General features: G+C 56.1%; 1 protein-coding gene across 2 annotated transcripts; it reads right to left on the bottom strand.

The window, feature by feature from the left end:
• Positions 1–192: 192 nt before the first annotated feature.
• On the bottom strand, positions 193–11,005 carry ORAI2 (ORAI calcium release-activated calcium modulator 2). 2 transcript variants are annotated; one of them, XM_007186589.2, is made up of 3 exons: positions 10,857–11,005; positions 7,342–7,627; positions 193–3,557 (listed from the first exon to the last, which is right to left on the bottom strand). In XM_007186589.2, exons 2-3 carry the CDS (start codon positions 7,606–7,608, stop codon positions 3,018–3,020), a joined length of 807 nt encoding a protein of 268 aa, XP_007186651.1. In that variant the 5' UTR covers positions 7,609–7,627; positions 10,857–11,005; the 3' UTR covers positions 193–3,017. The 2 variants fall into 2 exon arrangements, with proteins under 2 accessions (XP_007186651.1, XP_007186652.1); XM_007186590.2 differs by having other exon boundaries at positions 7,342–7,579.
• Between the last annotated feature and the right edge of the window lie 608 nt (positions 11,006–11,613).

Below are 11,613 nucleotides of genomic sequence, written 5' to 3'. Positions count from 1 at the left end.
GGTAGAAGATGTGAGGTTATTACTGTTTCAGACTTCAGAGCTGCTGATAGCTTCTGATTTGCACTCTGCCCGGGTCATGCTTGACCCCATGGGGTGTGGGATACGGAACACTGGTGACCAGCGGTTGGCAGGGAGGGGCTTCCAAGCATCACCTCTCTCCACGGCGTTCCACCAAGAGCACAGAGAAATTCGTAACTTAAGTACTTATTTATTCAGTTCAGTCCAGGGCAACTGTTTTAAAAATCCATACACAGGACAGGGCGTGTGCACACCGCATGTGGTCTCCACAGCGTCATGCGTAATGAATTAATCGGCACAAGACAGGTGAGGAGTGCAGATGAGCCTCGATCCGTTCAGGCTTAGGCAATTTTATCCTCAACAGACTTTCCTAGAAGACACTGAAATACATTCTGCCCTGGCAGTTTGTCTAAAATAGAAACACTTGAGTTTTGAAACTTCTGGTCAGGTACTAAACGGAGACCGTGTTCCACTTTGGAAAGGGCCTCAGCGTATCTGCGGGCACTTGTTTTTATGAGCACCAGGAAGGCTCTGCTCAGAGGAAAACAGGGCAAGCCCACGCCGGCTCCGGGGCGGCCTGTGGTGCCTCTCACTCACCACAGAAAGGTCACTGCACTTGGAACCCCCTTCACAGTCAGGTTAAGCCTCCAGAAACCGAATTTCTAGCCTGCAATTTGCTTCCCTCCCCTCCCCAGACTGCCCTGCTGCAGCTCCAAATGGCAGCTTATTCTCCAGTCCTGAGGGTGCCCCCCCGATCATCAGTCCCCAGGCCCACAGTCATCTCTGTTCTCACAGAAATTCAGTTTGCCCCATGCCTCTGGGAACTAGAAAGGCTGGAGCTGGGAGAGCTCGCTGGAAGAAAGAACAAGAAATTACAAGAACATTATTCTAATCCGTGTCGAAAACGTGATTATGTGGCATCTTTCCTACCCATGTGGCACTGTCACTGGGCACCTAGTGTCTGACCCGGATGTGGCCAGGCTAGAAAAACTCTGCCCATGGGCCAGGTGTAACAGCTGGCCCCTGGCTGACACCCAGAGTGTGCTCGCCACAGTCTGGGGAGCCCGGCACTCCGTGGGTCTGGCACACGGGGCAGGGGCACCAGATAGCCCAGGAAGGCGGCCGAAGTGAGCTCAACAAGGCCCCTCTGAAAAGGCTGAGGCCAGAGCAAGGGGCTGCCGCCCCCTCCCAGCAGTGGTGGGGAGGAGCCAGCCTGTCTAGTCCCTGCCAGGACACAAAGTGGCCATCTTGCAGTGACGCTGACATTCTTTTGCAAAGCAAACACATTACACCAGACGAGCCTTTTCAGCAAGGCTCTGGGAGAGGAGACATGCGCTAGGGAGCAAGCAAGTCACGACAGATGTCTGCAGAGGATGCGAGGGACACGCCCTTTGGAAGGCGCCAGGGCTCTCCGGCCCAGCAAGACACGATGTCCAGGCTCCCTGTAAATGCCATGACTTGCACTGGTGATTCTCAGCATTCAGAGTTACGTGTTAAGGTTTAGGTTCTCAACAGGATGTCACAGCCCCAGAAACCTCAGCCAGGCCTGCCCGCACTTCTTGGTACAGGCAACCCAGACCCCACAGAGATATCAGGCTGTGGACAGAAATGCCGTCAGAGCATGAAGTCCAGTGACCGTGAAACCAAAGAAAAGGCACCACTCTCTGGTGGCTGCTGGCCAGTGTGGTAAATGTGGTTCTTAAAAGCGGCCCAGGGCGCAGCAGGCTCACACGTAAGCTGAGCTGTAGCATGTATGTGTTTGGTCCAAGAACATGGGCTCAGGTCTACCAGACGCCCTTCTCAAAAACACCAGAACCTGTGCTGCGCATGGCTGCATAGAAGTGTGAGCTGGGCCTGTGCTTGCAGCCAAGAGGCCCAGGAGAGCAGCACTACACAGGGTCTCGCCTTCCCTGCCGTCATTGTAAGCAGGACCCACGTTTGGCCAGGGCTGGCCCCTGATGCTACCGCCCACAGACCAGGCTCGGCCACGGCCTTGTCTAGACAGGAAGTCCCCCGGCTGCCCCCTCCCGCTGCCGGGGACCACAGGCAGCAGGGAGGTGGGCGGGCTCGGATGCCTGGGCGAGAGTGCCCCTGCCTTCTGCAGCCACAGCCCGGAGGGTCAGCTGGCGGCTCAGGGGACAGTCTGTGGCCGAGAGACGGAGGCCTCTGGACTTTGGGCCCTTTCCCCAGCCTGGTGGCCTCGCTGGGTCAGTGTGGCCAGGGATCCAGCTGGCAGGGAAGAGGGAACCTGAGCCCAGAGTGCCTCAGAGCACCCCTCAGTTAACAGCCACCTCCAGTGGGTGCCCACAGACCGGCCTCCGCCCTTGGACGCCTCCCCCAGGGCCTGACAAGTCTGACGCCTGCTGAGCGCCCACCACACCTGCTGGGCCATGTGCCCTGGGCTCCTGCCTGCCTTCCCCACCCCCACGAGCCAGGCCGCCCAGCTCCCTCCAGGGCAGGGAGGGAAGCACCAGGCCAAGCTGTAAGCCTGTGTCCCGTCTGATCGTAGCAGGGTGGTACCATCAGTCGTGCCACCCGGCTGCCACCAGCCCAGCTCAGGAGTCACGGGGCAATCCCTTCCCTGAACTCGTGGTGCTGCCCTGACTCTCCAGGCCACTGCCAGGCTCCCGGCCCCCGCTGGCGGCTCATTCCAGGTCTCCGAGGTGACCCGTGACCACCCGGCCTCCAGCCTCAGGAAGTGCCCAGGGCCAGGGACTCGTCCTTTCTTCGCCCTGAGCTCTTAGCATCAGTCTCCCGTTTAACTGAAGATTTCCATCTTCTGAAGGAAAATGATCCAGGTCTTACAGCATGAAGACAGGAGTAGAACTTTGGTCTTGAACGGCCTGGCAGTGTCTCGGCAGCCTCGTTGGCAATTTGCATTCCTGAAATTCCCCATACCGCAAGCGAGTTCTGTTCCCTCCCGACGCGAGGCGTGGACGCTGAGCTGACGCGGATGCGGCCGCGGACACGGCATCGGCCCCGCCCAGGAGCGCGCGCGCTCACACCACCTGCAGGCTGCGCTCGTGCCCATCCAGCTGCACTTTGAGCTTGTGCAGCTCCTCGATCTCGCGATTGTGCCGCTCGGTTTTGTGGCGCACCAGCGAGCGGTAGAAGTGGATGGTGAAGACCACGAAGATGAGGCCCACGGGCACCATGATGATGGTGGACACCAGGGCGGCCTGCCAGCCCGTGTGGCCCCCGGGGCCAGGCGGGGGGCCGGGCTGGTGGCGCGCGTCCACGGGCAGGAACTTGATCCAGCAGAGCAGTACCACCTCGGCCAGGAAGAGCAGGATGCCCAGCACGGTGGAGAAGCCCCAGGCCAGCTCGATGTAGGGGTGCATGCGCTCGTGCGGAGACTCGCTGATGGAGTTGAGGTTGTGGATGTTGCTCACGGCCTCCACGTTGGGCAGGATGCACGTGCTGATGAGCAGCGCGAACAGGTGCACGGCCACCAGCACCGTGGTGCACGCGCTGAAGGCGATGAGCAGCGGCCGCGGGTACTGGTACTGAGTCTCCAGCTGCACCTCCACCATGGCCACCTGCAAGGCAGAGGGCGCGCTGGGTCGGGGCGCCCACAGAGCAGAGGGCACCCTCCTCGCTGATCGAATATTTTGAACTTTACTCTTTTTTTTTTTCTGATTAGCTAAAGAAGATCTCACTAAGGGAAAATCTAAAAAGTACAGAAGAGGCCAGAGAAGCACTGGGCGGGGCGGTGATCGCACCCTGGATGCCAAGAACGTAGGTATATTGGGGTGCCGGGCTCCGGCCCAACTTCCCTGGGAACATGCGACTTTGCTGTTGACATCAGAGCCAGGCGGCAGTGGAGCTTAGCTGCAAAAACAATTGATGTTTTTCAAAAAAACAAACCTGACCTTTCAAGAGGTAAAAAGAAGTAATGATGGAGGCTCCTGATGGTCCCTAGAGTCAGAGCTGTACACTGGACGGCCTCACACAAGCCACAGGGCGCCTCTCTCAGCTGAGACCAAAAGCGGGAGGGAGCAGACACCTCTCCGAAGGCCGGGAATGGTCATATACGTGAAAACAACGGTGAGGAGGGGAAGCTGGGAAGGGGGCGGGGCTGGGAAAACAGCTGAATCAGCAGCAGCAGTCAACAGGAGCAGGAGGCCAACAGGTAATATCTAAAAAGGGTAAGTCAAGAAGCAGCAATTCCCAAATGTCATTAGAAACGTGGAGGCGGAGGGGCCGCAGGAGGCTGCCTCCAGGGGTGGGAATGCGGGGCTGCTGGGGTTTGTTACAAGCCGTTTGCAGTACTTAATTTTAAACTGCACATGTGCTAACTTTGAAAAAATAAAAACGACTTTTAAATGAAAGGGAATAAAAGGCTCACAGAAGGACCAGAAGCCCCCGCTTATCTCTGTAGCAGTGAGTGTCTATTTAGGCTGGGACCTGCTCACCACAAGCCCTAAGGGGCTTTCAAAGTCCAGACTGGGCGCCAGGCTCCTGCCACGCTTCCCCAGGTCACATCCAGTCCACTCCCCTGCAGCCCACATCCCACCCCAGCTCTGTGGGCCAACCCCAGTGGAGGGTTTAGTCCAGGCTCACCAAGGGCCTTCTCCCAGGCACCCAAAGGTAAGAAACCACACCCGTCAAGGAAGGGGGAGCAGGGAGGCAGAGAGAAGCCAGAAGGCTTTTCCACTCACGCTGTTTGTCTCCTAGAGCTGAGCCATCCCTTTTTTGCTGTTGTTGTTGGTTTGTTTTGTTTTGGGCCGTGCTGCACGGCTTGCGGGATCTTAGTTCCCCGACCAGGGATTGAACCCCGGGGCCACAGCAGCGAAAGCGCCAAGTCCCAACCACTGACCATTGGACCGCCAGGGAACTCCCAGAGCCATCCCTGTTTTAAAAAATTTACAAGAAAGATTTCATAACTTCTAGCAACTACTGCCTCTTAGTGAGAACCTCATCCTCTCACTCCGTCTTCAAAGATGGAACATTTGGTAGGTAAAAAGAAGATATGCCAGTCCTAGTGGACCACAGCTGAACAGAAACTCAGCAGTGATTATTGCTCCATAGAGACAGTAGCCACACTACTGAGAGGAGGGGTGGTCCTTTCTCAGTGCCCTTTTAGCCTGGGTAGGCTCTTGTGACCACAAAGGATATGGCCCAACAAAAAAGGATGTCGTAAACTTCAGAGGGTGCAGAGATGAGAAACAAAGATGATTCAAAGGCCTATGAGGAAAGCAGTTTTGTTCTACCTCAAGAGGAGAAAAGGCCAAAGGCCATTTTTCAGTGTATTTATGCAAAGATTTTTATGAAGCGGTCCTGGATCACTGGTTCTCTGTGTTAGGGGCAGGATAAACACGAAGAAATAAGCTTAAGGTCAGGCATAAGCACTTGCTGGAAAAAGGAACAGCTTTGCAATTCTAATTAGGGAATACATAATATGGAGAGGAAACTCTACCTACAGAACGGCCTGTTCGTTTTTCCATGTCCCTGCCCTTATTCAGCTATGGTTTCCACAGTGGAAATGTTGATACTAGCTGACGATCTGTATTCATCACTTCTTTCTCCTGGGCTGCTCTGCAGTCTGAATAATTATCTGATTTACTGGGGTCTGTGTGGCTTCTGAAATGTATCCCCAGCGGCTTAAGGAAGCACTTGCTACAGAGGAGATACTCCATAAATGCTGAAGAAATGAATTATTATAATAATTCATTATTATTGAATGAATAATAATGAATTATTATTATTATTCAACGGTCACTGTCCTCATTCTAAGGCCACTTCACGCCCCTGAAGGCTGCCATTAAGTCTCAAACTACTCCTCCAGAATTCACTCTTTGCTTTACAGCTTTATTCACAGGGCTTGTTTTCAAATTTTAATGAGGGGTTTTGTAGCCTTCAAACTTGGGTGAGCATTTTGTTGGAAAAACAGCGACTCTTCCCTAATTTTGGAAGTCCAAGTGTTTGGAAGACCGGGGTCTCAAGGGACAGCTGCAGACGGGAAGTGATTTCTGAGACCCAGGCCCCGCACAGAAAGGAAACCGTCCTACTTCATTACATCATGCAGTACTTCTTAGTTAGTTTTCCAAAGTTAAAAAATATATAATAATAAATACAGGCCAGAAAAATTTAATGCAGTACATGCACAGTGTTACTATGCATTATACCCTACTGTGAGGGTAGAAAACAAGATCTAATTTTAATAGTGACGTCTAAACTTCTCTTGCTATTTCTTAAAGTTAAGCTTGAGAAAATATTCCTCTTTTAATGTGATGGAAGAAAATCATTTTGAGCCAAAGTTATGTCCCATATGATTGTACACTTTTGTAATTATGTTTTAAACAATAAAATGCAAGACCTAAATAAGCCTTTGCTTTGAACTACAGACCTAAACCCAAACTGACTGCCCTCTAAATTTGGTGACCTCTGCCCTGCCCTGTATGAAGTCACGCCCCGACTACATGAAGTCTCATTTTTCCACGGGTGACCAGTGCCGATGATGGGCAGGCCCTTGTCATGGGAGTGGCCGCACTGGCTCGCTCGGACAGCTTTTTATTTTCTGCGTATCCATTTGACAGCTGAGGCTCTGGGATATGCAAAAACAATTGTTTTTACATTAAAAAAAAAAAATGGCTTCCAGCCCAATAGGACCTCTGAGCAGACAACAGAGAAAGAAAAGGAGGGGCGGCCGCAGTTCTCACTGGGAATCCGGCATCCTGACATCTCCACTCTCTGCGAGGAGATCCCCTGAAGGGATGAAGGTCTGCAGGCTTTGAAGTCAACAGGGGATGTGGCCCTTTTTCAGGGCCCGCGGTTTTTCCCCAGACAGACTCTTGTCCTGGGGGATGACTCAGAAGGAAAGCACAGCAGGGCAGCCTGGTGTCAGGCCAGAGGCTCTGCTTCGTCACCCCAGAGACCACATTCAGGGAGCATCTGCGTCCCCAGCTGGGCTAAATTGAGCAAACGCAACCCATGCCACAGTTTCTGCTCAAATTCCCAAACTCTTGGGTGGTGCCTGAGATGTGCAGATGTGGGGACTTTTCCCCAGGAAACCTTGTACCCTGAAGCTATTTTAGTTACCCCACTAACTTCCTTGCCAAGGAAATACTGTATATGAATGTGAGAGTGGGCTTTCTGAGGGCTCTGGGGCTTGGGGACTCCCCTGGATGCCCCAGGCCACCCCTCCAGTTGCCAGAGCAGTCCCCTTGGAGGAGGTGGGACCTGGGCGGAGACTTACTAATGGTCCATCCTGGCTGTCAGCAGGGCCCGGAGGGAGTGCTTTGCTCCCTGAAGCATCACAGGATTTCAATTAGCAAAAGCCCACTTCACAGGCTGTGTTTCTCACCATGTGTTTCCACTCACCATGGCAAAGCCCGAGAGGAGGGCGGACGTCCGGCTGGAGGCCTTCAGCTTGGCCCTGCTCAGGTAGAGCTTCCTCCAGGAGAGGGCCTGCACAGAGTGGTGGTTGGAGGTGACCAGTTCCAGGTAGCTGCGGCGGACCCAGTCCCGGTAATCCATGCCCTTGTGGCCGGGCTCCGAGCAGGCGGGAGTAGAGGGGTCCACAGGTACGTTGAGCTCGGCGCTCATGGTGGGAGCCAGGCTGCGGGCGGCAGAGACACACTCAGGCATCCCAGAGGGTTCCCAGGGCCTGGAAAAGCCAGAATCCAAGTCCCTTTAACCTTCCCTGGGGGCCCACTGTATACACCCTGTGCCAGGGCCATGGGATCCAGGGGTGCACAAGTATGGGGCCCTGGCCTCTGAGGCAGTCCTCACATGGGAATGTGGGGACCACCTGCAGGAAAGGAGGGGCAGGGGTGCATCTCCAGGAACCATCGCAGCACCCAGTGTTCCTCCACAAAGCAGGAATCTGGCCTCCCATCCCGAGCTCAGAAAGGCTCCAACTGAGTGTGGCTCTTGGGTGAATGGAATTCCAAGGTTGGCCAAAAGCACCTAAGGACTCCTCTGATGTGCACCTATCTTTAGGGAGTAGGGAGCTGTAGCATTTCGGAAGCTTTTAGGACCTAAGCTTCTGGATTTGACCCTGCCATGTGAGCGTGACACCTGACCTTTCCAACCTGCTCATCTTCACCTAGGGACATCCCCACCCTGTTGGGCTCTTAGACAAGAGAGTGGAACCAGAACTGCTTTCCAACGGCCAGGTGCCAACAACGAAATCAACATTTCCAAGCAGCCGCTAATTTCTCAAATCCAAGTTAGATTTTAATCAGCACGGTTCACCCTGAAAATACCTGGTTTGTATAACTAAGGCCACATCCAGGCTGCAATGGAAACCTTTAGCAAAATGAAAAACTGAATTGGCTAATTGATGTGAGCATGGTTTTTTGTGGGTTTTTTTTTTGTTTTTGTTCCAAGAAATGGAGGCTGGAGACCCCTCGAGTATTCCAGTAGACATCTGGTTTGACAATAACACACGATGAAGATCAGAAGGGCTGATCTGTCGAGATTTGTGAATTTAAACCCAAATCTCCACTAATCCAAATAGGGGATTGGCGGTCTTGCGTGGCCCAAGGGGCCGGCCCATGCAGCAGCCCGCGGGATCAGCTCGAATTAATCTGCAGGGCAGGCTTCAAGGGCACAGGCACCTCACAGCTCACTTGGCATCAGATATTAACTTGTACCTTCAGGCCCGCATAGGCCCCATGAAAAGCCTTCTTAAGGCTACTACAAAACAGATCAGTGTTCCCAGGTTCCAGGGAACCTGGCTGGGGGGTGGGTGGGCGGAGTAGGGGGTGTTCACCAGGGTCAGCGGCTGAGGAAATGCCCCACACTTGATCTGTCCATGCCAATCCCTAAAAGGATTCTCTGGGAAGGTCCTAGAGGCGGGGAAGGCCTCTCTCTTTTGGGGTGCCTTCCTCTTTGTCTTCCGCCAGTCTGTGGAGGCTCGGTTTTTACCGGCCAATAGGGCCCCGGGAAACAGTTCTGTGCTCTTCTATTTCTGCCTGCGATGCCAATTACTAGGTCATTTACAGGAGGGCCGACTTGGGAACCTTGGTCACTCCCACCCCCCCACCCCGTCCACATCTGCAGCCAGCAGCACTGCTTGCAAGCACTTCAGTCACAGGAATGTCCCTTCCCTTGGGGAGAATTCAGAGAAATGTTGTTCACTAACCAATCCATTGGCTGGCTCCAAATAATTTAGAATGGCATCATTTGGAAATACATTTTTTTCTCTTTTTCTCCCCCTACGTATCAGAAGTGAGCCCACAGGTATGATGAAGACACTGTCCAGTGTGGTGGGGTGAAAGGCACAAGCTTTGCCCCCTCAGAGGATCCATCTCTCCACCCTGCATCCAATAAATGCTTCCTGAGCCCAAAGGTAAGACTGCATTTGGTACTTAAGGATCAAAGATGAAAGGTGAGGATGTGCAGTGGGAGAGTGAGATAATGGCGGGGGGATTCTCATCCAGTGAGTGAAATGCTGCTTTAGTGGAGGGGGTGTGAGGGCTGAGGGAGTGCAGGAGGGCTGGCTGCCTCGACTCTTGACCCGGGAGAGGTGCCCTGCTAGGGAGCCGGGAGAGGGACAAGGACATAGGCAGTGAAGGTAGCATTGGCGAAGAGGGACCCTCCCTCAAAGACAAGATGCTGCCCACAGGGGATCTTCTGAGAGGCAGGGTAGGAAAGCCAGCTGCAGAGGGGGTCAGGGAAACGGGGGTGGAAGGCAGGATGCAGGGAGTGCATGGAGCCTGGAAAGCACGCTCTGGAGGTGCCCGGATGCAGGGGCTTGGAAGGAGCTGCTGAGGGAACAGTTCAGGCTCAGTCCGGTCTATGTGCTCAAACGCTTGGCCGACTGGGAGGGGCAGGAGGGCCTGGTGGCCTCCAAAGGGATGTACGGGGTGAAGAAGAGGGAAGCACAGGGACCATCAGTGAACGAGAGCTGAGCTCAAATTGGAAAGTGAAGAGCTTCATGGGCAGTGAGGTGTGACGGTGGTCTCTGGGGCCATGGTGGCCTCTGGGCAATAGCCAGGCCAGCCTCAGCCCTGCAGATATCCTTCGAGTGGCAGGGTTTGGGAAGGAAGGGCTGTCTGTCTGCTTGGAGCCTGGGTCTTGAGGCAGGCCTGTGGGTCCTGAAGACAGAGAAGCCACTTCCTGCAGAAGGAGCAGCCCAGACTGGATTCAGATCCATCCTCCCCCTTCCAGCCCCAGCGTCCTACCCTGGGCCAGGCCTCCTCCCCCTGCCTCCCCCACTCCAGGGGCAGAGCGTGGTCCTCACACTCCAGGGCTGGGCTCAGGCAGTGGGTGGGGTGGGTCAAGATGGAGCCCTGCGTTTCTGTCAGGTGTTAGAGGCTCCAAAGGATGCTCTCCTGGCTGAACCTTGTGTGTTTTTTGGTTCTGTTTTCATGTAAGGCGCAGTCAGAGAAAAGAGGTCTTGCAGCATAACAGTGATGTTCTCTCTAAAGATTAGCTATTCTCCTTGGCGGGGCTGCTGGAAACATTTCCGGGCGGTCGGTTTCGGGGTTTGCCTGCCTTAACTTCCTTTAAACATCTGGGGCACGAAATGGCGAGTGCCACGCAGAAACGCCTGTTTCTGACTCTCTTTTTGTCACACCCGTGCAGGGCGGGGGCCCAGCCCCTCCTGCTCCCCTGGGTCTGCTAGAGGAGTCCACCTGCATCCCTGTCCCTTCCCCTCAGGAAGCCCCAGCAGCCGTAGGACCCGCATTCGGCCCGCACCCGCGACCTGAGTCCTCTCGGCGCCGCGCCCTGCCCGGGGAGCCCGCGGGGTTGGGGTCACCTGGCCGCCTCCCAACCCCGCAGACGTCGCGTCCCAGGCCTGCCCAGGAGGAAGCTGGTCCCCTCCCCCGTCGAGTCTCCTGGTGCAATGCCAGTCCCCCGCCAGACCCCCCGCGGTGAGCACTCACCGAGCTGCTCTGCCCGCCCGGCCCGGCTCCGGCTCGGGCTCGCGGCAGGCGGCGCTGGCGTGGCCGTGTGGCCCTGTGGCCCAGTGGCCCTGTGGCCCGGCCGGGGCGCAGAGCGCGGCCCCCACCCTCCTTCCGCCCGTCCCTCGGGGTCCCCCGGCCCCGCCCCCGCCAGCTGCCCCGCCCCCGCCGGCCCGCCGCAGCCGCTGCCCGGGCAACAGTGCGCCGCCGTCACGTGACCGGCCCGCGGGGGGCGCTGTGGGCCACGTGACACTGTGGGCCGGCAGGGGCGGGGCTCGAGGCCCTCCCGGGGGGTCCCGGGGGTCCCGGCTGTGTGGATGCTGGTCCCGCCAGGGCGCCAAAAACCCGCGAAAGGTTGCTCATGTCTCCTACTCCCTGGGCGCGCCGCGGGTAGCAGTGAGCAGGGATCCGCGCCGCGGCGGTGAGCAGAGCCGGAAGCCTGGGCGTCCCTCGCTCTCCCGCCCCGCCGGCCGCACGAGCGCCCTGGGCCCCGGCGACAGAACGGGGAGGCTGCGCTTTCTCTGCCCCCTGGGTCTGGCCAGCAAGTCCAGGTCAGGGTGAGCCCTGCTTGGCCCGAGGTGTGGGGGTCTGAGCGCCGAGTGGGAGCACGGGGTTCCAGGGTGAGCCCCGGAGAACGCGCGGGACCGGTCACTGGCCCTGTGGTGGGGTGGGATCCCGTTATCAGACTGCAGGGTGTGTCGGGGGGCGGTGGGGGGCGTGGGGAGAAATGGTGTAAGGG

The sequence above is a fragment of the Balaenoptera acutorostrata genome, chromosome 15 (genome assembly GCF_949987535.1).
Source record: "Balaenoptera acutorostrata chromosome 15, mBalAcu1.1, whole genome shotgun sequence".
NCBI classification, from domain to species: Eukaryota; Metazoa; Chordata; class Mammalia; order Artiodactyla; family Balaenopteridae; genus Balaenoptera; species Balaenoptera acutorostrata.
The sequence above is the reverse complement of the archived record's forward strand: the minus strand, read 5'-3'. Positions and strand labels throughout refer to the sequence as shown.